Source organism: Oncorhynchus nerka, linkage group LG22 (genome assembly GCF_034236695.1).
Source record: "Oncorhynchus nerka isolate Pitt River linkage group LG22, Oner_Uvic_2.0, whole genome shotgun sequence".
NCBI lineage: Eukaryota > Metazoa > Chordata > Actinopteri > Salmoniformes > Salmonidae > Oncorhynchus > Oncorhynchus nerka.
The window spans coordinates 55,597,455-55,624,946 of NC_088417.1; the positions used below are offsets into that span (position 1 = coordinate 55,597,455).

Genomic DNA, 27,492 nt, shown 5'->3' on the forward strand with positions numbered 1-27,492 from the left:
TATATAGTGAAAACAATAGTAATCCTAAAATGGAACCTTGAGGAACACCGAAATGTACAGTTGATTTGTCAGAGGACAAACCATCCACAGAGACAAACTGATATCTTTCCGACAGATAAGATCTAAACCAGGCCAGAACTTGTTCGTGTAGGCTTTTAACGGACCTCTGAGACTATCACAGTGCAGGTGCATTTATACGGAGACTTGATTACACACAGGTGGATTGTATTTATCATCATTAGTCATTTAGGTCAACATTGGATCATTCAGAGATCCTCACTGAACTTCTGGAGAGAGTTTGCTGCACTGAAAGTAAAGGGGCTGAATAATTTTGCACGCCCAAAAAAGTTTGAAATATCCAATAAATGTCGTTCCACTTCATGATTGTGTCCCACTTGTTGTTGATTCTTCACAAAAAAATACAGTTTTATATCTTTATGTTTGAAGCCTGAAATGTGGCAAAAGGTCGCAAAGTTCAAGGGGGCCGAATACTTTCGCAAGGCACTGTATCTTTATGTACATATTCTTTATCCCTTTACACTTGTGTGTATAAGGGAGTAGTTTTGGAATTGTTAGGTTAGATTACTCGTTGGTTATTACTGCATTGTCGGAACTAGAAACACAAGCATTTCGCTACACTCGCATTAACATCTGCTAACCATGTGTATGTGACAAATAAAATTAGATTTGATTTGACTGGAAACTCAAAAGACGAAAATGCAGTCACTTTTGATTTTGTAAATTGAAATTTGGTATTGTAAATGTTAGCAACACCTCCGCCTTTGCGGGATGCGCGGGGGATATGGTCACTAGTGTAACCAGGAGAGGCCTAATTTAACACAGTAAATTCATCAGGCTTAAGCCATGTTTCAGTCAGGCCAATCACATCAAGATTATGATCAGTGATTAGTTAATTGACTATAACTGCCTGGAAGTGAGGGATCTAACATTTAAGTAGCCCCATTTTGAGATGTGAGATATCACAATCTCTTTCAATAATGACAGGAATGGAGATTCCAGTGAGATTTATTCCAGTGAGATTGCTAAGGCGACCACCGCCACGTTTAGTTTTGCCCAACCTAGATCGAGACACAAACACGGTCTCAATGGGGAAAGCTGAGCTGACTTACACTGACTGTGCTAGTGACAGACTCCACTATGCTGGCAGGTTGGCTAACAGCATGCTGCCTGGCCTGCACCCTATCTCATTGTGGAGCTAGAGGAGTTAGAACCCTGTCTATGTTCATAGATAAGAGAACCCCTCGAGCTAGGATAGAGTCCGTCACTCCTTAGCAGGCCAGGCTTGGGCCTGTTTGTGGGTGAGTCCCAGAAAGAGGGCCAATTCTATCTCCCCCGAGGGGCAGAAATCAGTTTTCAACCAGCGATTCAGTTGTGAGACTCTGCTGTAGAGCTCATCACTCCCCCTAACTGGGAGGGGGCCAGAGACAATTACTCGATGCCGACACATCTTTCTAGCTGATGTGGGTAACAATATCCCTATACTCGCCAGTTTTAGACTTAGCCAGCACCATCTTCAGATTAGCCTTGACGTCGGTAGCCTTGCTCCCTGGTAAACAGTGTATGATCGCTGGATGGATGTGGACCTTCCGGAGACACCTGAAACCCCACCTCTTTCAGGAATACCTAGGATAGGATAAAGTAATCCTTCTCACCCCCCCCCCCCCCTTAAAAGATTTAGATGCACTATTGTAAAGTGGCTGTTCCACTGGATGTCTTAAGGTGAACGCACCAATTTGTAAGTCGCTCTGGATAAGAGCGTCTGCTAAATGACTTAAATGTAAATGTAATGTAAAATGGATGATTTTTTAAAGTCTAATGCTGCGGGTAATGGAGTCTCCAATGACTAGGGTTTTCAATTTGTCAGAGCTAATGGTGGGAGGCTTCGGTGTCTCAGACCCCGTAACGGGTGGAGGAGAGACCAGGGAAGGCTCAGCCTCTGACTCCAACTCGTTGCTTAATGGGGAGAACAGGTTGAAAGTTTATGTCGGCTGAATGAGCGACACCGGTTGAGCATTCCTACAGCATTTCCTTCCAGAAGTCAGAAAATTGTCCAGCTGCGTGGACTGTGCGACGGATGCTGTTTCATGCGTTGCTACACTTCAAGGAATAATGTTAATGTTACCACTTAGCTTCGGCTGGTGGAGGTTGTGTAGAACCCGTGTAGAACCATGTCCAGATAAAGCGTCAGGGGTGAAAAAGTTGAATGAAAAAAGTAGAGCGAGGGAATAAAATAATATATACAACCGTAATGTTGTCAGGTAGCAAAGTAACGGTAGCACGTAAACAATCCACAAATTGTGATCGGAGACTCGAAATTAAGCTCAGGTGAATCCTGTTTCATTTGTTATTGTTTCAACTGCCGATTGGCCCTTAAAGTGTGTGTACTTTAATGTGTTTACAGTGGCTTTGGAAAGTTTTTGACTTTTTCCACTCAACCAGCCTTACTCTAAAATTGATTAAATAAATACAAATCCTCAGCAACCTACACACAATACCACATATTGACAAAGAGAAAACAGGTTTTTAGAAATAAATAAATACATTTATTACAAAAAAAAACTGAAATATCTTATTTACAGAAGTATTCAGACCCTTTGCTATGAGACTCGAAGTTAAGCTCAGATGCATCCTGTTTCCATTGATCATCCTTGAGATGTTTCTACAACTTGATTGGAGTCCACCTGTGGTATATTCAATTGATTGGAGTCCACTTGTGGTAAATTCAATTGATTGGACATGATTTGGAAAGGCACACACCTGTCTATATAAGGTCCCACAATTGACAGAGCATGTCAGAGCAAAAACCAGCGAGGTCAAAGGAATTGTCCGTAGAGTTCAGAGACAGGACTGTGTCAAGGCACAGATCTGGGGAACAGTACCAAAACATTTCTGCAGAATTGAAGGTCCCCAAGAACACAGCGATCTGTGGTGAAGGGCCTCGGTCAGGAAGGTGACCATGAACCTGATGGTCACCATGAAAGAGCCCTAAAGTTCCTCTGTAGAGATTTGAGAACTTTTGTAATGGTAGAGTGGCCAGACGGAAGCCACTCATCAGTAAAAGGCACATGGCAGCCCACCAAAAGCCATCTAAAGACTCTCAGACCATGAGAAACACGATTCTCTGGTCTGATGAAACCAAGATTGAACTCTTTGGCCTGAATGCCAAGCGTCACGTCTGGAGGAAACTTGGCACCATCCCTACGGTGAAGCATGGTGGTGGCAGCATCATGCTGTGGCGGTGCAGTTTGGGTGCAGTCAAGGCAAAGATAAATGGAGCAAGGTACAGAGAGATCCTTGATGAAAGCCTGCTCAAGAGGGCTCAGGACCTCAGACTTGGGTGAAATTTCACCTTCCAACAGGACAACTACCCCAAGCACACAGCCAAGACAATGCAGGAATGGCTTCGGGACAAGTCTCTGAATGTCTTTCAGTGACCCAGCCAGAGCCCGGACTTGAACCCAATCAAACATCGCTGGAGAGCCCTGAAAATAGCTTTGCAGCAACGCTCCACATCCAACCTGACAGAGCCTGAGAGGATCTTCAGAGAAGAATGGAAGAAACTCCCCAAATACAGGTGTGTCAAGCTTGTAGCGTCATACCCAAGAACACTCAAGGCTGTAATCACTGCGAAAAAGCTTCAACAAAGTACGAGTAAAGGGTTTGAATACCTAAGTGAATGTGATAAATCAGTTTATTTTTGTATATAAATTAGCAAAAATGTCTAAAAACCTGTTTTTGCTTTGACATTATGGAATATTATGGGTCGATTGATGAGGGAAAAAAACAGTTTAATAAGTTTTAGAATAAGGCTGTAATGTAACAAAATGTGGAAAAAGTCAAGGGGTCTGGATACTTTCCGAAAGCACTATATATGTGTATATATATATATATACACACTGAAAAAAATATAAACGCAACATGTAAAGCTCCATGTTTCATGATCTAAAAGTAAAGATCCCAGATATGTTCAGATTTCAAAAAGGCTTTACGGCGAAAGCACACCATGCGATTATCTGAGGACAGCGCCCCGCATACAAAAGCATGAAAAACATTTTTCAACCAGGCAGGTGCACCACGAAAGTCAGAAATAGCGATATAATAAAAGCCTTACCTTTGAAGATCTTCTTCTGTTGGCACTCCAAAAGGTCCCAGATACATCACAAATGGCCCTTTTGTTCGATAAAGACCTTCTTTATAACTCCAAAACCTCAGTTTAGCTGGCACGCTTCATTCAATAATCCACCGGTTTCCCTCCTTCAAAATGCATACAAAATGAATACCAAACGTTACCAATAAACTTCTCCAAACAAGTCAAACAACGTTTATAATCAAACCTCAGGTACCCTAATACGTAAATAAATTATCAAATTTAAGACGGAGAATCGTTATTGTCTTTACCGGAGATAAACAACAAAGAATGCGCGCTCATCCAAACGCATGAAAACACTACAGCCAAAATGGGAGCCACTTAGAAAAACTACAAATTCTAGCTAATTTTTCCAAAAACAAGCCTGAAACTCTTTCTAAAGACTTTTGACATCTAGTGGAAGCCCTAGGAACTGCAATCTGGGAGGATTCCGCCTCATAATAACCATGACAGCCATTGGAATGTTTTATTTGTCCTCGGGTTTTGGCCTGCCATATCAGTTCTGTTATACTCACCGACATTATGTTAACATTTTTAGAAACTTTAGAGTGTTTTCTATCCAAATCTACCAATTATATGCATATCCGCAGCTTCTGGGCCTGAGTTACAGGCAGTTTACTTTGTGCACGCTTTTCATCCAGATGTGAAAATACTTCCCCCTAGCCCAAAGAGGTTTTAAGGTATGTCTAAGGTATATTGGCTCTGTCATAACCTCACATGGTCTCTCCTATCATTGCTATGCAGACGACACACAATTAATCTTCTCCTTTCCCCCTTCTGATGACCAGGTGGCGAATCGCATCTCTGCATGTCTGGCAGACATATCAGTGTGGATGACGGATCACCACCTCAAGCTGAACCTCGGCAAGACGGAGCTGCTCTTCCTCCCGGGGAAGGACTGCCCTTTCCATGATCTCGCCATCACGGTTGACAACTCCATTGTGTCCTCCTCCCAGAGCGCTAAGAACCTTGGCGTGATCCTGGACAACACCCTGTCGTTCTCAACTAACATCAAGGCGGTGGCCCGTTCTTGTAGGTTCATGCTCTACAACATCCGCAGAGTACGACCCTGCCTCACACAGGAAGCAGCGCAGGTCCTAATCCAGGCACTTGTCATCTCCCGTCTGGATTACTGCAACTCGCTGTTGGCTGGGCTCCCTGCCTGTGCCATTAAACCCCTACAACTCATCCAGAACGCCGCAGCCCGTCTGGTGTTCAAACTTCCCAAGTTCTCTCACGTCACCCCGCTCCTCCGCTCTCTCCACTGGCTTCCAGTTGAAGCTCGCATCCGCTACAAGACCATGGTGCTTGCCTACGGAGCTGTGAGGGAACGGCACCTCAGTACCTCCAGGCTCTGATCAGGCCCTACACCCAAACAAGGGCACTGCGTTCATCCACCTCTGGCCTGCTCGCCTCCCTACCACTGAGGAAGTACAGTTCCTGCGCAGCCCAGTCAAAACTGTTCGCTGCTCTGGCCCCCCAATGGTGGAACAAACTCCCTCACGACGCCAGGACAGCGGAGTCAATCACCACCTTCCGGAGACACCTGAAACCCCACCTCTTTCAGGAATACCTAGGATAGGATAAAGTAATCCTTCTCACCCCCCTTAAAAGATTTAGATGCACTATTGTAAAGTGGCTGTTCCATTGGATGTCTTAAGGTGAACGCACCAATTTGTAAGTCGCTCTGGATAAGAGCGTCTGCTAAATGACTTAAATGTAAATGTAATGTAAATGTATGTTAAAAAAAGACAGTGAGAGAGATCTCAGGAGATGTATGTCATTGTGTTCTCTATGAGTAGGCTTACGCAACAACATTCCACATTTTACATGGTATGTAGGTCTACCTGGTTAAATAAAGCTGAAATAAAAAAATAAAAAAAAACATAAGTTATAGGTAGCTTGCTCTAAACTGGATCATAGTGCTAATTCAAAGGGGCCATAATAATCAACAATGCAAATGGGTATGTCATGGCCAAGTGATTGTGCACTGAGGTCATGTGTGTATTTTGGAATGCAAAGGGAACGACCACCTGGAAGAGCAGGGGGAATTCAGTGCGCAGGTATTTTAAACCTCTACAGGATCGGTGTCCTTACCTCGGGACGGTTGAGCTAACGTAGGCTCATGCGATTAGCATGAGGTTGTAAGTAACAAGAACATTTCCCAGGACATAGACATATCTGATATAAGCTTCAATTCTGGTTAACCTATAACTGCACTGTCCAATTTACAGTAGTTGTTACAGTGAAAGAATACCATGCTATGGTTTGAGGAGAGTGCACAGTTATGAACTTGAAAATGTAGTAATAAACCAATTAGGCACATTTGGGCAGTCTTGCTACAATTTTTTAAACAGAAATTAAATGCTTCATTGGATCAGTCTAAAACTTTGCACACACACTGCTGCCATCTAGTGGCCAAAATCTAAATTGCGCCTGGACTGGAATAATACATTATGGCCTTTCTCTTGCATTTCAAAAGCTCTAGGTCTCTTGTTATCAGATGCAAAACAAACGTAGCATGATCAGTTACGTTTGTGAATGCAATCTTTATCCAAATGGTATGGTATCCAGTTTTAACCTGTTTTCAACATCTGCAGAGCATGCAGTGTAGCCTGTGAATGACCCATTTCAGCATTGGGGAAAACAGACAGATCATGGATTGTGTCGTAATTTTATCAATGAAACTAGGCCTGTAGGATATCTGCGTTCGCCGGGTTAAAGATTTTACGTTTTTACGCAGCGTTTATTCCTGCTTGTTCCTGGAGCTCGTGCCGCGTCTCGTTGATTGCAGCGGCAAACACGCACGTTCCTCTCATTGGCTCGAGTTGAACTTCGCATATGATGCAGGTGCACGTGGAAGATGAATGGGATTGCTTGATATAACGTAGCCTTTTCAAAATACAATTCTAAAAACGATATGATGGGCTTCTCCGTTCGTTTTCTTTTAATAGTAGCCCAGAATAATCTACCGGACACCATTTTGACACCTCAGTGCCAGCACCTTTGGCATATTGATTTGCTGACAGGCAGAGACTCTCACTTTATGTCCTTGAACTCACTGTGCTTTCCTCGTCAGGGGGAATGAGAGCCTGCCAGCAATGCCGTGATGCTCGTGTGAAATGCGTGGAAAATCTCTTATCGACAAGGTAGTTAGTCATTGGGGAGAATTTTATAGTGCGGTGCGTGGAATATGAGCATGTCTTTGATGTTCAAAGCTAGTAGTGGTCATAGGGTACGCTAGTAGCCTACATATAGACTACAAACGTATTTTTTAAATTTATATTAAATTAGCCAGCGAAGTGTTATCAATTTCATAAATGCTCAAATAGGACACCGGATAAAATGCCAAAACAGGACCTTCCCAAATGAAAGGCCATTTTTGAAGTCTAACAAAAATATAACAGCTAAAACTGACTTCAACCAATTACTTTTACGGTTTTATTTGTCGACTTGAACATAATATAATAGCCAATGTTTGATAGCTTTTGATATATCATAGGAAATAAGAAGTAGATGTGTTGCTGTTTAATTAAACGAATCTAAACCCTCAATACAACATCAACAATGTAAATGCAAATGTAAATGTAGAACAATGTAAATGCTTTCAGAGGGTATCAATGAGCAGGTGGATCATGCATAAACTTTATCGGCTAGAATGATCAATGTATGTAAAGTGATCCCCTCACCAAGTTCACGTGATCTGTAATATGCAGGACACTGATAGTTTCAACTCAGTGGTAGGAAATGAGAACATTGTCGCATGTTTACTTCAGGGTATTTGATCAATTTAAACTGCAAATAAACAAAAAATGTTTTTACATTTGTTTTGAATTTACAATGAGCTCATTTTTACTCCCCCAAATGTATTAAACACCTATTTGTGTCAGTTGACAATTGAAAAATATGCACAAATCTGATTAATTTAATATATAGCCTATACAGAGATTATACCTTTCCTTCTAAATTCCGAACACAATTAATTGATATCGACTCACCTGCCCCGGTGCAGATCTTCAAAAAGGATGCAAAAAAAATCGGTACGATTAGATGCCGCTGCATTTTGGAGTGAGTCTCTGTCGGGCTCGAGCGGCGCAGGGGGACACAATGAGTTCGTTATTAAATGTGATCCATTCTTCTTCTAAGGGGGTCTTATACTTTATTAACAGCCCTGGCCCCTCCCCCTCGGGCATTACTTCTAATAAACATCCCAACCGATAACGTCTTCTCTAATAGCTTATCAATTGCTCACATATTTACAGAGGTTTTCATTATGAGATTATTTTCAATAATGAATATGCTGGCATTTATTGACAGTTCAACTGTCAGGAGGTATGAGAAGACTGCCACTAAACTAACACCATGCAGGTAGAGATATCTCATTATTCAAAGTGACAACTGACCACCTCTGATTACTTAAACATATATGTATGTGTGTGTGTGTGTGTGTGTGTGTGTGTGTGTGTGTGTGTATGTATGTGTGTGTGTGTATGTGTGTGTCCACTGTTCAGAATCTGAGCTATTCCCCCTCTGGAATGAGGAGGGTGTGGGTAATATGTTTCCCCATGACCCCTTTATTTAACTGACCTGGATCTGGGTGATAAAACGTAATCTCAGCCATGGAGCATCGACTTGTTTTATGTTAAAATCCAATTAGAAATTCCTCCATCTATATAGAGGATAAGGAGGTTGTCACCTCATCTGATAGTTAATAACTAACTCACACGCACACACACACACACACACACACACACACACACACACACACACACACACACACACACACACACACAGATAAAATGATACTGTAAAAGCCTGATTGTCCAGTCTCTGAGACCTGGAAACAAATTAACAGGCTGTTTCACTGCTACAGTACTTGTATTGTGAACACAGTTTCCCCCCAGAGGCCATGACAAGAGATGAGAGAGGTCATATGACTTGAGTTGAATGCCATGTATGAATGTAAACATCCCCTACCTCCGACACTCTGTCAGATAATGACATGAAGTAATTTCTTACAAAGCATTCTGTGACGAAACACAGTCTGTGTGTGGGGCCTTATTACTGTACTGTGTCAATGCCATACTGTAGTAGACATACAGAAGGAAAGGTATTAACTTCAGCCCACCACCATCTTGTGGTCAATTTGGAAAATACAGGAAATTATTTCTCACTAGGATGTGCCATGGCCGGGGGAACTCTGTCAGTAGCATAGTATCCATGTGAAAAAAAGAAAGAAAAAAACAGGATCCAAGGGACATTTATAATCAACTGCAGACTGCCAATATCTCTCAACTGTTATCAACCCGAAAATGACATATCCAATTCATTCTCAGGCCATCTGGCCTGCTCAGTCAGACTACTTGTCATGTTATGTCTTGTCCCTGTGCTTTCTCTTCTCTTCGTTTCCCCCTGCTGGTCGTTTTAGGTTACTCTCTCTATCGTTCCGTTCCTGCTCCCAGCTGTTCCTCATTCTCCTAACGACCTCGTTTACTCTCTCACACCTGTCCCCTCTTTTGCCCTCTGATTAAGTCTCTATTTCTCTCTCTGTTTCTGCTTCTGTCCTTGTCGGATTCTTGTTTGCTTTGCCCTTGTCCCGTCCTGTCGTAATCTGCCTCTTTATTAGATGCTGCGTGTGAGCAGGTGTCTCTGTCCTCTACGGCCCGCGCCTACCCTGAGGGACCTGCAGTCTGTTGCCGCTAGCCCTGCAATTCTCCTCTACTACTAGAAGGAGGACTCTCCTGCAAAGATAGAGGATTTATGTTTTCCCTGTTTGGACATTAAAATACTGTTTCTGTTGAATCGCTGTTGGGTCCTCACTCACCTGCATAACACTACTGGCATTTCAGCACCTTGTCCAGCGTCTGAGGCTACAACAAGTACAAGACCTCGCCAACTAGAATGTGCAATATGAAGTTAACTAATTAACTATCCTTACCCCAATATAAATGTCAATTGAATGATGATGTCCTTGTCCTTGATATAGTTACCTTTTGAGGGATGGCAAGAGATCCCCACTCCACATGCCAGCCTCCTGTCTGGGACCTGGATGGTTAGAGAGGGCCAGGTGGTGGTAGTCTTAACTCAAATCCTGTTTTGTTCTTAGTCTGAAGATAATATAACGTCATAAAAACATCAAACAGAGAATGGAGATGGGAAGCACATCCATGATATAGATAATCTTTTTTATTTTAACCCTTGACCTTTTACAGTGCATTTAATTTGTTTACACAATTATTTGCTAAGTGACAGGTTTTAGCCACTAGTACAGAATCAGATAACTATGTATTATATTACATATCTGGGTTCCACAACCTCCTCCTTAAGGTTTTGCCTTAATCAACATCGTGTGAAAAGACCCCAAAAGTTATTATGCAATGGATAACCATGACAACCATACAAACTCAATATTTAAGTTGAATCTTTAAATCTTCAGTTCATTCATTTACAAACAAATCAATCTCATTATCTTTATCTAATGGACATGTCCCTGTTCTGATATTTAAATAGTTTCCATGTTGTTAAAGCAGCTATCTGTACCATTAAAACAAACCAAGCAGTGGCCAGTTAGTTAACCTGCTGTCGTCTCCTTGAGAAATGCTTTCAAAAATAAAAATGACAAAATAAAGTAAATATGGTACTATTGTGTCAAGGAAAGCTCATTAGACGAAACAAACACAGAGCTTTTTGCAATAGAACAATTTGTTGGAACCACAGCCAAACTCCGGCAAGGCGTCCAAACTGATTTAGCTACGTTCCACAACAGTTTCAGTTCATTTTGGAAACATGACAAACTCAGTTTAGATACAAGGCCAAACTCGCCTACTGTAAGCACAGGAAATAAAGAAATAGCATTTTAGTACTTTCTCTGGAGTCTTTTTAATGCCAGGTACTACATTCTGAGACAGGAACCTGACAAGGACAATGATCGAACGATTGATCAAACAATCAATCAAAAGACGAGGGTTGAGCAGTCAATCGCAACAGGACAATGTTACTGTACATCAACAAGCCCCTCTCAAACATCACTGTAGAAATACAGTACCTGTCAAACGTTTGGACACAGCTACTCATTCCAGGGTTTTTCTTTATTTGGACTATTTTCTATATTGCAGAATAGTAGTGAAGATCAAAACTATGAAATAACACATATGGACTCATGTAGTCACCCAAAAAGTGTTAAACAAATCATAATATATTTTATATTTGAGATTATTCAAAGTAGCCACCCTTTTGCCTCGATGACAGCTTTGAACACTCTTGGCATTCTCTCAACCAGCTTCATGAGGTAGTCAGGAATGCATTTCAATTAACAGGTGTGCCTTGTTAAAAGTTAATTTGTGGAATTTCTTTCCTTCTTAATGTGTTTGAGCCAATCAGTTGTGTTGTGACATGATATAGATAGCCCTATGATAAAGATAAAGATAGCCCTATTTGGTAAAAGACCAAGTCCATATTTTACTAGGCAAGTCAGTTAAGAACAAATTCTTATTTTCAATGACGGCCTAGGAACAGGGGCAGAACAACCTTGTCAGCTTGGGGATTTGAACTTGCAACCTTTCGGTTACTAGTCCAACACTCTAACCACTAGGCTACCCTGCCGCCCCATGACAAGAACAGCTCAAATAAGCAAAGAGATATGACAGTCCATCATTGCTTTAAGACATGAAGGTCAGTCATTGCGGAAAATTTCTTCAAGTGCAGTTGCAAAAACCATCAAGCGCTAATGATGAAACTGGCTCTCATGAGGCCACCACAGGAAAGGAACACCAAGAGTTACATCTGCTGCAGAGGAGAAGTTCATTAGAGTTACCAGCCTCAGAAATTGCAGCCCAAATAAATAGTTAAAGTAACAAACACATCACAACATCAACTGTTGAATCAGGCCTTCGTGGTCGAATTTCTGCAAAGAAACCACTACTAAATGATACCAATAAGAAGAAGAGACTTGCTTGGGCCTAGAATCACGAGCAATGGACATTAGAACGGTGGAAATCTGTCCTTCGGTCTGATGAGTCTAAATTTGAGATTTTGGGTTCCAACCGCCGTGTCTTTGTGAGACGCAGAGAAGGTGAACGGATGATCTCCGCATGTGTGGTTCCCACCATGAAGCATGGAGGAGGAGGTGTGTCGGGGTGCTTTGTTGGTGACACTGTCTGTGATTTATTTAGAGTTCAAGGCACACTTAACCAGCATGGCTACCACAGCATTCTGCAGCGATAAGCCATCCCATCTGGTTTGCGCTTAGTGGGACTATCATTTGTTTTTCAACAGGACAATGACCCAACACACCTGAAGGATGTGTAAGGGCTATTTGACCAAGAAGGAGAGTGATGGAGTGCTGCGTCAGATGACCTGGCCTCCACAATCACCCAGCCTCAACCCAATGGAGATGGTTTTACTATGAGTAGGACCACAGAGTGAAGGAAAAGCAGCAAACAAGTGCTCAGCATATTTGGGAACTCATTCAAGATTGTTGGAAAATAATTCCAGGTGAAGCTGGTTGAGAGAATGCCAAGAGTGTGCAAAGCTGTCATCAAATCAAAAGGTGGCTACTTTGAAGAATCAAATATAAAGATATTTGGATTTGTTTAAAACTTTTTTGGATACAACATGATTCCTTCCATATGTGTTATTTAATAGTTTTGATGTCTTCACTATTATTCTACAATATAGAAAATAGTAAAAATAAAGAAAAAACATTGAATGAGTAGGTATGTCCAAACTTGACTGGTACTGTATACTCCATTATTCAAAACCCCTCCATCCATCCCTCCCTCCCTCCCTCTCCCATCAGCTAACAGCCATCAAGTACTTTCTAGTGATCTTTCAAGTCATACTCTATGACAACATTGCATAAAACCCTCTATTTGGAAACGTGGAAACAACTTTCCTTGTCTGGATGGTTAGCCATTCTATTATCATTTTTTAAGACTCCTCTGATCAGGTGCATGTCCGAATGACAATTATTTATCTGTTATAAACCTTTCTCGATACAAATAGTGGGGTACCTCTAATGTTAAAACAGTTGTGACAGGACTTGAGAATAGCATTGATGAAGGCAGAACCACATTAACTGTGCATATTATTATTATTTTTAAATAACACAATGCAGGAATGAAAAAGTACACAACCCACCTAATGTGCATTAACATAAATGGTAACACTTGTCATAACATGGTCATAACACTGTCATGACCCATATATTTACACCTGTTGTGACATCTGTTTCGTTATTTGATGACTGGTTATGACACCTACATAAGTGTCACAACTCAACAAAATAAAAATGTAATACTTTTTTCCCTGACAAGATGTTTCCTTTCGTTTGAATGTTTGTTTCTTGAAACCTTTGTTGTTGTAATTGATTCTTTACAGTCGTGTTATTTTTCATCATCATCACTGTCATGAAGCATTATGGCCACCCTGTGTCACTTTACTTGGACTGAGAAAATACACTTTATGACACTGTCAAGAAGCATTATGACCATCATAATCATATAAGCCAGATAGGCTCATTTTACATCCCCTTTAAATCAGTCAAAAAGAGGGTGTCTTTGTCCTGCTCCTGAAATCTTCTCCTGCATTCATCCAGTCATCAGCATTGGGTTAGGTGCATGTCTGACATCAATGTGTGCGAAATTACAATGTTCATTAAATATGGTCAACTTAAAAAAATATACATAACATCACAACCAGCCATAAAATAACTACTGTGGTAGGTTTTGTGTGTTTTTACTCTTATGTAGGTGTCATAACCAGCCATAAAATAACTACTGTGGTAGGTTTTGTGTGTTTTTACTCTTATGTAGGTGTCATAACCAGCCATAAAATAACTACTGTGTTAGGTTTTGTGTGTTTTTACTCTTATGTAGGTGTCATAACCAGCCATAAAATAACTACTGTGTTAGGTTTTGTGTGTTTTTACTCTTATGTAGGTGTCATAACCAGCCATAAAATAACTACTGTGGTAGGTTTTGTGTGTTTTTACTCTTATGTAGGTGTCATAACCAGCCATAAAATAATACAATATATGTCACAACAAGTCTAAATATGTGTCATGAGTGTTATGACCATATTATATTATGTCAGCTGTTATGACATATGAAATGGTTATGACCACGTCATAACGTTTTGTGATGCTGGGTGTCAAGTGTTACCGCCTAATCAAATATTACCGCCAGTCTTCCAGTTACTCCAACACACTTGTCCATTTCATTTCTAACATTTACATTCAAGCTCCACAAAAAGATACAACAGCAAGTAAAACAGCAGATTTCTCCCTTTCGCTCGAGTTTGGTCTCAAATTCCCTTAAATACACAAACAGCTTGCAGTGCACAAAAGAATAAGAATACAAAATTAGACTTAAATACTGTAGCAGCATTTTTTCTTTTTCTTGTTAAAGTTGTCATCAGCCTCCATTTAACAGGTAAAGGCTTTGGAGTCCCCAACACTTGGGAGGGCGAGAGATTGTCCTTGGAGGCGAGTAGGTGTGTGTGTGTGTGTGTGTGTGTGTGTGTTTCGGGCGAGGAGGCACATTATGGGGTGGTTGGTTGGTGTGTGTGAGAGGGATGCTCTAGAATGGGGGTGGATATTCAGGTAGGTTTGAGATGGAGCTACAGGAGCAGGGGGGTGGCATGGGGCATCAGGGGGTATCTGAGGCACCAGTGGAGAACAATAGCCCCAGGGCAGGACAGCAGGATGCTGCAGCCTTCCTTCCAGGCTGGAAATGTGTTAGACCAAAAGGGGTTCAACTCAGTGGGATAGCCTCCATAACAACTCTTCCTCATCCATCTCCCTCACTCAGTTAATTCACTGTCATCCCCTATCTTCTTCCACTCCTCAGTCAGTCTCTCATCCCCAGTGGTCAGTGGCCTCTCTCCATTCTCAAGCTTTGCCTCCCTGCCACAGAGCAACCACAAGTCCTCCTCATCTTCCCACACAGCCAAGACCAGACCATGTTAGGGTAGTAAGGAGCAGGGCACATGGCTCAAGCTGATCCAAGAAGGTGCTGATCCAGGTCCTAACCGGGCCAAACTGAACTAGGCCAGGCCAGACTGAGCCAGGACTGGGACACTCAGTAAGGGGCTCTCTCTCCTGTCTCTCAGCTGGAGGCTGTGGCGATGGGCTTCTTGAGCTGCTGGCTGCAGATCTCTCTGTTCCTAGCCTCCAGCAGCAGGTCATAGCAGACGTTACACACTAAGACAGGGTCGTACAGCTGCTGGTCTGGGATGGGCAGCTTCAGGTGGCAGCAGTCTTTACAGAACACATTGCCACAGTTCCTAGAGGAGGGAAAAGGGCAAACAGAGTCAACAACTAGATTCACATTTGAGTCATTTGGCAAATGCTCTTATCCTGAGAGTGCATTCAACTAAGGTAGGAAAAACAACCAACTTTCTTCAAAACATCTGATATCTGCAACTAGATTCACTGAAGACGCAAGGGATGTCGTACGTGCTGTAAGTCTTTTTTAAATCTCAAATCACGGTTGGTGTGGTATAAAATCTGCTGTGCGTTGAAGGTTTATGCTATGTTTATTATCCTACACTTTACATTTTGGCTTCTTGATTAATGCATACATTAGTGGTCAATGGTAAAGCTAAACAAACCTGCAGTGATGTCGCCGCTTGGCCATCCAGAACTCACAGTCGCAGTTGAAACAATGGGAGGCCATGTGATCGGGCACCCACCTGGTGACCTGCAGATACACGCATTTCTTTTAGAACAGTGTGTGACACATACAGTGCCTTCATAAAGTATTCACACCCCTTGACTTTCTCCACATTTTGTTGTGTTACAGCCTGAATTGAAAATGGATTAACTTTTTATGGCTGCAGGGGCAGTATTGAGTAGCTTGGATGAAAAGGTGCCCATATCAAACGGCCTGCTCCTCAGTCATAGTTGCTAATATTTGCATATTATTATTCGTATTGTATAGAAAACAATCTGAAGTTTCTAAAACTGTTTGAATGATGTCTGTGAGTATAACAGAACTCATATGGCAGGCAAAATCCTGAGTTGAAATCAAAACAGGAAGTCAGAAATCTGAGCTTGTATGTATTCAGCAGTCCCCAATGAAATCCCCTTGAGATATGAATGATGTTGCACTGCCTAGGGGTTCCACTAGATGTCAACCATCAATAGAAATTATAATGAGGCTTCTATGTTGTTGTGGGAATGAATGAGAGCAGAATATATCAGCTGTCCATCAAGCAGCCATTTTGTGATCCCACTTTTTCCTCATGGTAGTCACTTGCGTTCCATTGCTCACGAAGACAAGAAGGAATACTCCGTTTGGAACTTTATTGAAGCTATATGTTAAAAACATCCTAATGATTGATTCTGTACTTAGTTTGAAATGTTTCTTTGACCGGTAATATCACTTTTTTAAGTTTTTGTCCGATATAACGCTGACCAGAATTTGTGTTTGGATATGTATACCAAACGCTCTAACAAAAGAAGGTATTTGGACATAAATAACGGACATTTTCGAACAAAACGAACATTTATTGTGGACCTGGGATTCCTGGAGTGCTTTCTGATGTAGATCATCAAAGGTAAGATAATATTTATCATGTCATTTCTTGTTTATGTTGATGCCATCTTTGCGGCTGTGGTGTTTTTTAATTGAGCTCCGTCTCAGATTATTGCATGCATTTCATTTTCCGTAAAGTTTTTTTGAAATCTGACACAGCAGTTGCATTAAGGAGAGGTATATCTATAATTCCATGTGTGTAACTATATTATCATCTACATTTATGATGAGTATTTCTGTTGAATGATGTGGCTATGCAAAATCACTTGATGTTTTTGGAACTGGTGAATCTAACACGCCAGATTTTTTTCGATATAAATATGAACTTTATCAAACAAAATATGCGTGTATTGTGTAACATGAAGTCCTATGAGTGTCATCTGATGAAGATAATTCAAGGTTAGTGATTAATTTTATCTTTATTTCTGGTTTTTGTGAAGGCTATATTTTGCTGGAAAATGGATGTGCTTATTGTGGTTTGGTGGAGACCTAACATAATCGTTTGTAGTGCTTTTGCTGAAAAGCCTATTTGAAATTGGACACTTTGGTGGGATTAACAACGAAAATAGATTTAAAATTATATAAGACACATGTATGTTTTAGGAATTGTAATTATGAGATTTCTGTGGTTTGAATTTTGGTGCCCTCTATTTTCAATGGTAGTTGTCATATTGATCCCGGTATCGGGATTGCAGCCATAACAGGTTAAACAGAGTTTGTTTTGTCACTGGCCTACATACAATACCGCATAATGTCAAAGTGGAATTCTGTTTTTCAAAATGTTTACAAATGAATGAAAAGCTGAAATGTGACCTGTTTCAGGAAACTAGGCGTATGTCGCAAGTCACGACTTCACAGACAGCCATTTGACTAAATGCAAAATTTTGGCAGAAATGCCTTCTGGAACATGTGAACTTTCATTTGCCTTAATAACAAACTTGTATGCCATCTTTAAATATGAATACAAATGTTAAATTCCAAGCCATGTTGGTTAAGCCACAGAAAAAGCCAGCAACCTTCTCACTAGCCATGACTGGCTGAGATAATGAGTGGGCTGGACATGCCGAGAGGGGAGTTAGGATTGTTCAGTCTTTGTTGGTAAACCTGTTGAGCGCGGCTTTAAAAAAAAATAGTGTATTGGAGCTGCATAAGCGTTGCTCTCCACTTTCTGGAGGATCGAGTTTTGAAATCAGTGGAATTAGAGTATGATAGCTAAAGAGATGGAGAAAATACCTGTTTCCGGATTACATCTTCAAACTAAGGGAAACCGTGGCATGGCATCCGTGACAGGGAGACACGTCCATCATGCATGATGATGTATACAGGTAAGCTAGTCTAGCTAGCTACATTTTCGTATGTTACATGTTTATAATTTTGACAGAATGTAGTTTCATTTCAAGCTAAAGTGTACTGTTAGCTAGCTAGCTAACATTAGCTGGCTGGCTCCCTAGCTAACGCTACGGGTATGACGTTATTATTCGTATCCCAGAACCGTTTGCTTTGCTAGTTAGAGCCTAATGTTAGCTGAAATTGTTGCCAGCAGAGCTGGTTAGGCTATTTTCATGTTATCCAGAGGGAAACAAATGTGTGGAACTAAAGCTTAAGAGGGTGTGAACGATGCTGAATGGGTGTAGACAAAGAGGAGCAAAGAGAAGGCCATTTTCTCAAAAGTGAGTTTACAAGTTTAACAACTTTCAAAGCAGATTACTTTCCCATTGTTCCTCAAAAAATGGAGTGTATGATTTACCATTTTGTAGTCTCCACTTTTATCAATGTAAAAAACACAATTTTACATTTTGCTACATAAGACTAAATCCAGGTTGTGAGTCACAAATGTCTTGAGTCAATATGTATTCAACCCCTTTGTTATGGCAAGCCTAAATAAGTTCAGGAGTAAAGATGTGCTTAACAAGTCACATAATAAAGTTGTATGGACTCTCTGTGCAATAATAGTGTTTAAACGGATGGATTTTTACAGGGATGTTTTTATTATGCTAATTGGATTTTCACGGGTGCACGGACATCAACATTACAGGGTTAACATAATTTTTGAACGACTATCTCATCTCTGTACCCCACACATACAATTATCTGTAAGGTCCCTCAGTCAAGCAATGAATTTTCAAACACAGTTTCAACCACAAAGACCAGACAGGTTTTCCAATGCCTTGCAAAGAAGGTCACCAATTGGTAGATACTGAATATTTCTTTGAGCACGGTGAAGTTATTAATTACACTATGGATGGAATATCAATACACCCAGTCACTACAAAGACACAAGGGTCCTTCCTAACTCAGTTACCGTAGAGGAAGGAAAGGGCTTTGGCGATTTCACTAGTTACATAGTTTAATGGTTGTGATAGGAGAAAACTGAGGCTGGATCAACAACATTGTAGTTACTCCATAATACTAGCCTAATTAGTGGGTGAGAGATTGAAATGTTTTTTAATTTTTGTATTGCCTTGTAGGTGATGGCCTTCTTCGTTACGCTTGGTACCTGGAGCGATTACAATGCCTCGGGAATTTGATTGTGAAATGTAGCCTATCTGATAACAAGGATACTTTGTCTATCATACCGTTTAACTCTACTTATTAACCACCAATATAGGTTATTTCACAGCAACTCTCCGCGACACATTGTACTTCCGCACAAAATAATTACTTTTGTTAGCGCTTGTTAGAAATTTTGTTCCAGGTTCGGTCTTATTGTTTCTGATGTGCCTGAAGGTTTGGGCTGTGATGGTAAAAGCTGATCCTGAATCAGTTTGTAATGCGTGTAACCGAATATGAAACGTCGGCTCAACAAATACATGGCAAGTTTTGAAAGATCTGAAAATGGTTGTCTAGCAATGATCAACAACTCATTTGACAGAGCTTGAAACATTTTGAAAAGAATAATGGGCAAATCTTGCACAATCCGGGTGTGGAAAGCGCTTAGACTCACAGTAGTAAATGCTGTCAAAGGTGCTTCTACAAAGTATTGACTCAGGCGTGTGAAAACTGATGTACTGTAAATGAGATATTTCTGTATTTAATTTATAATAAATTAGCAAAAATGTCTAAAAATATGTTTTCACTTTGACATTATAAGATATTGTGTGTAGATGGGTGAATTATTAGTATTTATTTTTTATCCATTTTGAATTCCGGCTGTAATAACAACATTTGGAATAAGTCAAGGGATATGAACACTTTCTGAAGGCACTGTACGTATCTGGGGCAGAAAGGTGGAAAGATGAGTGGGAGAGGAGAGGCTGTAGTATACAGTGTAGTATAGGGTTATATATAAGAAGCAGTAGAGAGAGAGAGAGAAACCTGAAGCAGACTATGAGGGACTGCTGACCTCTGTGTCCTTCTGCTCCACTCTGTCCCAGCTGCCCTCTGAGAAACAGTCCTCGCTGTGATCCGACAGACTTTCCTCCTCGTCACTGTCGTCTGACTCACGCAAACACGCCTGGGAACAGACAGGTCAATATGAGAGGGAGGGAGACGGGTTGAGAGCGAGAGACATATGCCATAATTTCACAATACAGTAATAATACATTGGGAGTTTATCAACACTGGGTTACTGTTTAAAGTCTACATGTGAGAGTTACTCACAACGTCGTCCTCGTAGTCGACGTCGGGCTCAGAGGGCGGCATGCCGTACTGTCTCTCCAGCCTCATCTGCAGCTGGCGCACCTGTCTCCTCAGCACTTCCACTTCCTGTTTATATCCCGCCTCGATCTGCCTGAGACGCTGCTGCACCGCGTCCATGGGCACCGGTAGCCCGTCATCATCCAGGTAGGCCGGGGAGGGCTGGGAGGGCGGGGAGAAGGGAGAGGCTGGTAAGAACTGGCGGGTTGAAGAGGTGGGTGGAGTGCTGGTGCTGGTTTGACTGCAGATGGCAGCATAGCCTGAGCTGCTTCTGACTGCAGAGAGCCAGCCTGACCCTGACTGGACTGGGCTGGAGCTGGCTGGGGCCGGGCCACGGACCCTTTCCTCCTTCTCCCTGCGGCAGCACTGCGAACCCCCGTTAGGCAACCCGTTGGACACGGCCATGCCCTGGGCACGGAGCAGCTTGCCAGCCAGGCGTCGACTCTGGTAGGCGGTGGGCTGGAGGGCCCGACAGAGACCTGAGGAGAGATTGGCTGGGAGGCCAGACTGGACCAGGCCCTGGACACTCTCCCAGTGGGAGCCCAGGAGAGACAGCTCCTCACTGACACTCAGTTGGCTCTGGGAGACCGGGTGTCGCACCGCCACTACCTGGTTGTTGTCAACAGGGGGCACTGTAGATGTGGAGGCCATTGCTACTGTTGGTACTGCTACTACACATTCTCTCAGAGGCACCAGCTCTCTACCACTTACAACCTCTGTCCTCTTCCCTTCTCTCTCCGCTCCCTGGGCCTGGGACTGGGTCTGGGCCTGGGGTAAGGCCCACTCTGGGGCCCGGGTCTGGCCCAGACTTTCTCTCCTGCTGTGGGGCAGTGTTGGTGGGGCCTCTGCTTTGTCCGTGAGGGTCTCTGTGGAGTCTTTCATGGCCATAGAGAATAGAGGAACTAGCTGCTCGAGGGCCGGCAGCTCTGCAGACACTGAGTGGCTGTTCTGGAGTTGGTGATAGGTGATAGGCCCATTCAGAACAGCTGCCGGTAGTGGCCCTTCCAGGCAGGTGGGGAAGGTAGGCATGCTTCTGCTGCCCGGGCAGGGTGGGTAGTGCCCTCAGCAGTCCTGTAGCGGCTGTTAGCCGCCTGTTGTGGCAAGGGAGGTGGAGGGCAATGGGGGCTGGTGGTCTGGGGGAGGGAATGGAGGAGACTGGGTGTGGGCAGGGGGAGAGGGGTGGGGTGGGGGAAGCCCTTCTCCAGAGTGACGGGGGGGAGGGGCAGGGAGGGCAGAGGTTGTGTCGTCAGACAAATCTCCTCTCTCAACTCCTCCTCCTCAAAGCCCTCTTCCCTTGGCTCCATCTCCAGGGGTGTGGTAGGAGGAGTCTGAGTGACAGGCTCCACCTCCGAGTCATTGTTGTCCAATCCCGTGTCAGGGCTGACGTCCTCGGGGCTATCGGGTTCGGCCCCTCCTCCTATAGCAGCCATAGGCTCCAAGCCATGGGCAGTACGGCCCTCCTGGCAGTGCTTGTTGAGGTTGGGGTCGCTGGAGGTGCGTGTGAGGGCCATCCCGTTCTCACAGGCCGACACCAGGTTGTCCATGGAGCGAGACTTAGGAAGCCTGCACAAAGGGGAACAAATACCAATCTCAAGTTGACGGAGCTTCCCTCATCGGTGAGCTTCCTTCTGTACCACTAGAGAGCAGGCTGGATCTGAGCAACACCTTCAGTTTTCACCACAAGCCTGTTGCCTCCTTATTTAATAAGCCTTGAGAAGAGAGAGCTCAGAGCAATACAAGGAATACAAGTAGGTCGACGATTGCTTGAGATAAAATTAAGTAAATGGTCTTACGAAAACACTAATGGGCTGTATTGATGACTAGAGACGGAGATGGATGAATGGAGTGAGTGGGTAAGGGATAGCCCCACCTGTCGAGAGATTGTGAGGTGAGCTCATCTCCCTGTGCGCAGAGCTCCATGGCGTCCTCTGCAGCGGTGCAGGGGGAGGAGGTGGGCAGGTAGACGGCCGTCCACAGCTGCAGGGCCCGGGTGTGGCACACCGGCTGCAGCACCTGGACACGGGACAGGGAGGAGAGGACCAGGGGGCAGAGGTCAATAAAAGACAAACACATAAATTAGGTTTTGTCTCAGTAAATCCATATAAATGGTGCCGATATGATTTTTTTTATGCATTAATCGTGAATGTTTGGATGAGAGCATCTTTCCTTTCTTTTAAAGGTCAACAAAAGTATCAAAAAGCTCCACTCATTACCGACACACTATGATCCTGGGCGTCATCAGAAGTGTATTGGACGTGGAAAAGATTGACACCTTGTGCCTCAATGTGAAAAGAGGGAAAATGGAGGAGAGGGGAGGAGATAATGTGGATAAGATAGAACAGAAGAAGAAGAGAGAAGAAAAACTTGACCGTAGAGGTAGGTTACCATCTCATGACAGGGAATATAAAGGAAGTTCTGGAAGTTCTTGTTGCCGGTGCGGAGCAGAGACCAGATGGAGCAGGTGCGTTTGTAGATGTTGCGGGCCTCTCTCTCCCGCACGTTGTTACACAGGAACGTCCCGTACAGGCACGAGTATGTGTGCTGAACCAGCTTGACCTGGGAGGAGAGGAACACAACACAGTTAGCAGCTACACACATTCCTTACAATACATACAACGGTACACTCTTAACAAAGAGACCAAAGGTATATATAGTTTTACAATGCCTTTACAATGGCTTTTTCTCAGTCCTTACACAGCACACAATACTGAGACACAATACTGAGACTTCCGGCGCCGACAGAGATGGCCGCCTCGCTTCGCGTTCCTAAGAAACTGCAGTATTTAGTTTTTTTACGTGTTATTTCTTACATTGGTACCCCAGGTAATCTTAGGTTTCATTACATACAGTTGGGAGGAACTACTGAATATAAGAGCAGCGTCAACTCACCATCATTACTACCAGGAATATGAGTTTTCCGAAGCGGATCCTGTGTTCTGCCTTCCACCCAGGACAATGGATCGGATCCCAGCCGGCGACCCAAAACAACGACGTCGTAAAAGAGGCAAACGAAGCGGTCTTCTGGTCAGGCTCTGGAGACGGGCACATCGCGCACCGCTCCCTAGCATACTTCTCGCCAATGTCCAGTCTCTTGACAACAAGGTAGATGAAATCCGAGCAAGGGTTGCATTCCAGAGAGACATCAGAGATTGTAACGTTCTTTGCTTCACGGAAACGTGGCTCACTGCTGGTTTCTTCACGCATCGCGCCGACAGAAACAACCATCTTTCTGGTAAGAAGAGGGGCGGGGGGGGGTATGCCTTATGATTAACGAGACGTGGTGTGATCATAACAACATACAGGAACTCAACTCCTTCTGTTCACCTGACTTAGAATTCCTCACAATCAAATGTCGACCGCATTATCTACCAAGGGAATTCTCTTCGATTATAATCACAGCCGTATATATTCCCCCCCAAGCAGGCACATCGATGGCCCTGAACGAACTTTATTTGACTCTATGCAAACTGGAAACCACATATCCTGAGGCTACATACATTGTAGCTGGGGATTTTAACAAGGCTAATCTGAAAACAAGACTCCCTAAATTGTATCAGCATATTGATTGCGCAACAGGGCTGGTAAAACCCTGGATCATTGTTATTCTAACTTCCGCGACGCATATAAGGCCCTCCCCCGCCCATATAAGGCCCTCCCCCGCTGACCACGACTCCATTTTGTTGCTCCCAGCCTACAGACAGAAACTAAAACAAGAAGCTCCCGCGCTCAGGTCTGTTCAACGCTGGTCCGACCAATCTGAATCCACGCTTCAAGACTGCTTCGATCACGTGGATTGGGATATGTTCCGCATTGCGTCCAACAACAACATTGACGAATACACTGATTCGGTGAGCGAGTTCATTAGAAAGTGCATTGATGATGTCGTACCCATAGCAACAATTAAAACATTCCCAAACCAGAAACCGTGGATTGATGGCAGCATTCGCATGAAACTGAAAGCACGAACCACTGCTTTTAACTAGGGCATGGTGACCGGAAACATGACCGAATACAAACAGTGTAGCTATTCCCTCCGCAAGGCAATCAAACAAGCTAAGCGTCAGTATAGAGACAAAGTAGAATCTCAATTCAACAGCTCAGACACAAGATGTATGTGGCAGGGTCTACAGTCAATCACGGATTACAAAAAGAAAACCAGCCCCGTCGCGGACCAGGATGTCTTGCTCCCAGACAGACAAAATAACTTTTTTGCCCGCTTTGAGGACAATACAGTGCCACTGACACGGCCCGCAACCAAAACCTGCGGACTCCGCTTCACTGCAGCCGGCGTGAGTAAAACATTTAAACGTGTTAACCCTCGCAAGGCTGCAGAACCAGACGGCATCCCCAGCCGCGTCCTCAGAGCATGCGCAGACCAGCTGGCTGGTGTGTTTTTTAACATTTTTTTAAAAATATTTTATTTTTGCATTTTCCAATTAAGAACATTTCAAAACAAAAGTGAAAAGATATTAGACAACGATAGGACAAAGTGACAGTAACAGACGAGCGTAACAAAAAAAAAGAGAATAATTATATATACAAACATACAATAAGAAAAAAATAATAACGAGACATTGGATCACCTGCCGTAGGCTACATATTATACATTACGTGGGAAACATTGTGAAGATTATATATAGACTCAATCAATGAGATGTGGGGGGAGATTCTCCATATAGTCAATAAAAGGTTGCCAAATTCTGTAAAATGTCTAACTTATTCCTCAAGCAGTAAGTGATTTTCTCCAAAGGGATCCAACTATTAACTTCCGATAGCCACATTGCAACTGGCAGAGAGGAATCCAATTTCCATTTCAAGGCAATACATTTCTTGGCAATCGCTAGCAATATTTCTGTTAGCTTTATAGTATGGCTTTGCCTAAGATTTGTGTTAGTAAAGTTACCCAGTAGACAGACCTCCGGGTCTAAAGGGAATGCAACCCCGTGAATTGAGGATATGGTATCGCATACCCCCTGCCAGAAACCGTGTAGTTTTGAACACTGCCAAGTGGAATGGAGGAATGTTCCTTCATCTGAGCCACATCTAAAACATAGGGAGGAGATATCTGGGTTGAACTTGTGCAGTCTAGATGGGGTGATATAGAGCTGATGGAGGAAATTAAACTGGATCAGTCTGTATCTGGAGTTCAATGTGGATGTAACACCATCCCTGCATAGGTCACTCCATAGATCCTCATCAAGATCAATGCCCAGATCTTTTTCCCATCTAAGTCGGGGTTTATCTAGCCCAGGCAGTGTTAGTCCTGACATAAGAGCATTGTAAACACGGGAAATGGTCTTGAACAGTGGTTGGTCTGCGTGGCAGAGTTGTTCAATAGGTGACATCTTAGGTAGGTTCCATTGTCCCGAGAGTCACCCTAATAAAGTTTTGTAGTTGTAGGTAGCTAAAGAAGTCCCTGTTAGGCAAGTGGTATTTCTGTTTCAGCTGATCAAAAGACATAAGAACTCCCTCCTCGTAACAATGTTCCAGAAGAGTGATCCCCTTATCAGACCATGGTCTAAAGTTACTATTCTGGAAAAACATAGGGATCAATCTATTGTTCCATAAAGGGGTTTTAGGGGAAAGGAATCCCTCTCGTCCGAACAGCTCATGCAGTTTGCACCATGCCAGGACAGAATGTATGATTAAAGGGTTGTCTGTGATGGTTTTTATAGATTTTCTGTCCCATTTGTAAAACAATTCTGCCCCAGTGTCATCATTTACCTCAAGCTTTTCAATGTTCAACCATGAGGGAGAGGGACCATTGTCAAACCTCTGAGCCAGAAACCTAGACTGTGCAGCCCAGTAGTACATTCTAAAATTGGGGAGGTTTAAGCCCCCTTGACTGTAATCAAGGGTCAGTTTATCCAGGCCAACCCTAGGGGTTTTGCCGTGCCAGATAAACCGTCTGGTCAGCTTGTCGAGACAGGAAAAAAATGCTGCGGGAACAGGGATAGGGAGAGATTGAAACAGATATAGAAACCTGGGCAGGACATTCATTTTAATTACATTGATTCTACCCAGTAGAGTGAGAGGTAAGTCCATCCATTTACAAAGGTCAACCTCCACCTTTTGCAACAAACTGGCCAGATTGAGTTTATAGAGGTTGTTCAGATTACCATCCACCATTATCCCCAAATATGTGAAGCCCATAGGCGACCATCTAAAAGGAAACTTGTGCTTGATGGTATGATGGTCAAAGACAGACAACGGTAAGATTTCGCTTTTATCAAAATTGACATTCTATCCAGAGAAAGAACTATAACACTGTAGTAGGATCTGCAAGTGAGAGAGGGAGTGTTCTGGGTTTGTTAGAAATAAGATAAGGTCGTCCGCAAAGAGTGATAATTTATGGGTATGGGGGCCCACCTCAAAGCCATGTATGTCAGGGCACGTTCTAATAGCCTCAGCCAACGGTTCGATGGCGAGGGAAAAGAGGTTAGGGGCTAATTGGGCAACCTTGTCTGTTCCCCCTATAAAGAGGGAAAGAGGAGGAAGTAATCCCATTGGTAGCAATCCTAGCTTTAGGAGATTTGTAGAGTGATTTTTATCAAATTTACAAACACGGTACCTAAACCGAACTTTTCCAAGTACGCGAAAGAGGTATGGCCATTCAACCCTATCAAAGGCCTTTTCAGCGTCGAGGGAGACTGCGACACTAGGTATTTTGTTTTTGTTAGCAAGGTGAATTATATCAAAGAACCTTCTGAGATTATTGGAGGACAATCTATTAATTATGAAGCCAGTCTGATCTGGGTTGACCAACAGGGGAAGACATGACTCCAGTCTCTTAGATAGCATCTTGGTGACCAGTTTACAATCTGTATTAAGGAGAGAGATTGGTCTATAGGAGGCGCACTTTAGTGGATTTTTCCCTTTCTTGTGGATTACAGTAATCACTGCTTGAGAGAAGGACTCTGGAAAGCAGTTGTCTTCTCTGGCTTTTTTAAGTACCTCCATAAGGTAGGGGACCAACAGCTCCCTAAATTCTTTATAGAACTCTGGAGGGAAGCCATCCTCCCCAGGAGATTTATTAGAAGGTAAGGATTTAATGGCCTCCAACAATTCAGGAACTGAGAAGTGTTCACTCAGGCGCTCGCTGTCTTCCCCTGACAGGCATGGGAGGTTGAGAGAGGAGAGAAAGGAGTCGAT

General features: G+C 43.0%; 2 protein-coding genes and 1 long non-coding RNA gene across 4 annotated transcripts in view; 1 reads left to right on the forward strand and 2 right to left on the reverse strand.

The window, feature by feature from the left end:
• LOC115105384 (carbonic anhydrase 4-like) overlaps nt 1–8,400 on the reverse strand; it is a 31,142-nt gene extending 22,742 nt beyond the window's left edge. The window contains exon 1 of one of the 2 annotated variants that reach the window (XM_029627365.2): nt 8,167–8,400. In XM_029627365.2, coding sequence (XP_029483225.1) covers nt 8,167–8,230 — 64 coding nt within the window. In that variant the 5' untranslated portion in view covers nt 8,231–8,400. The remainder of the gene's footprint in view (nt 1–8,166) is intronic. The other variant, XM_029627363.2, reaches the window with a different exon arrangement.
• On the forward strand, nt 7,099–11,867 carry LOC135563793 (uncharacterized). The gene is made up of 2 exons (XR_010460516.1): nt 7,099–7,317; nt 9,795–11,867. It is a non-coding gene; the product is annotated as an uncharacterized LOC135563793 (long non-coding RNA).
• Nucleotides 10,335–27,492, reverse strand: part of LOC115105386 (myotubularin-related protein 4) — a 117,975-nt gene continuing 100,817 nt past the window's right edge. Inside the window, 7 exon segments of the mRNA XM_029627367.2 lie at nt 10,335–15,451; nt 15,779–15,867; nt 20,048–20,158; nt 20,305–21,347; nt 21,350–21,903; nt 22,211–22,353; nt 22,726–22,896. Coding sequence (XP_029483227.2) covers nt 15,274–15,451; nt 15,779–15,867; nt 20,048–20,158; nt 20,305–21,347; nt 21,350–21,903; nt 22,211–22,353; nt 22,726–22,896 — 2,289 coding nt within the window. The 3' untranslated portion in view covers nt 10,335–15,273.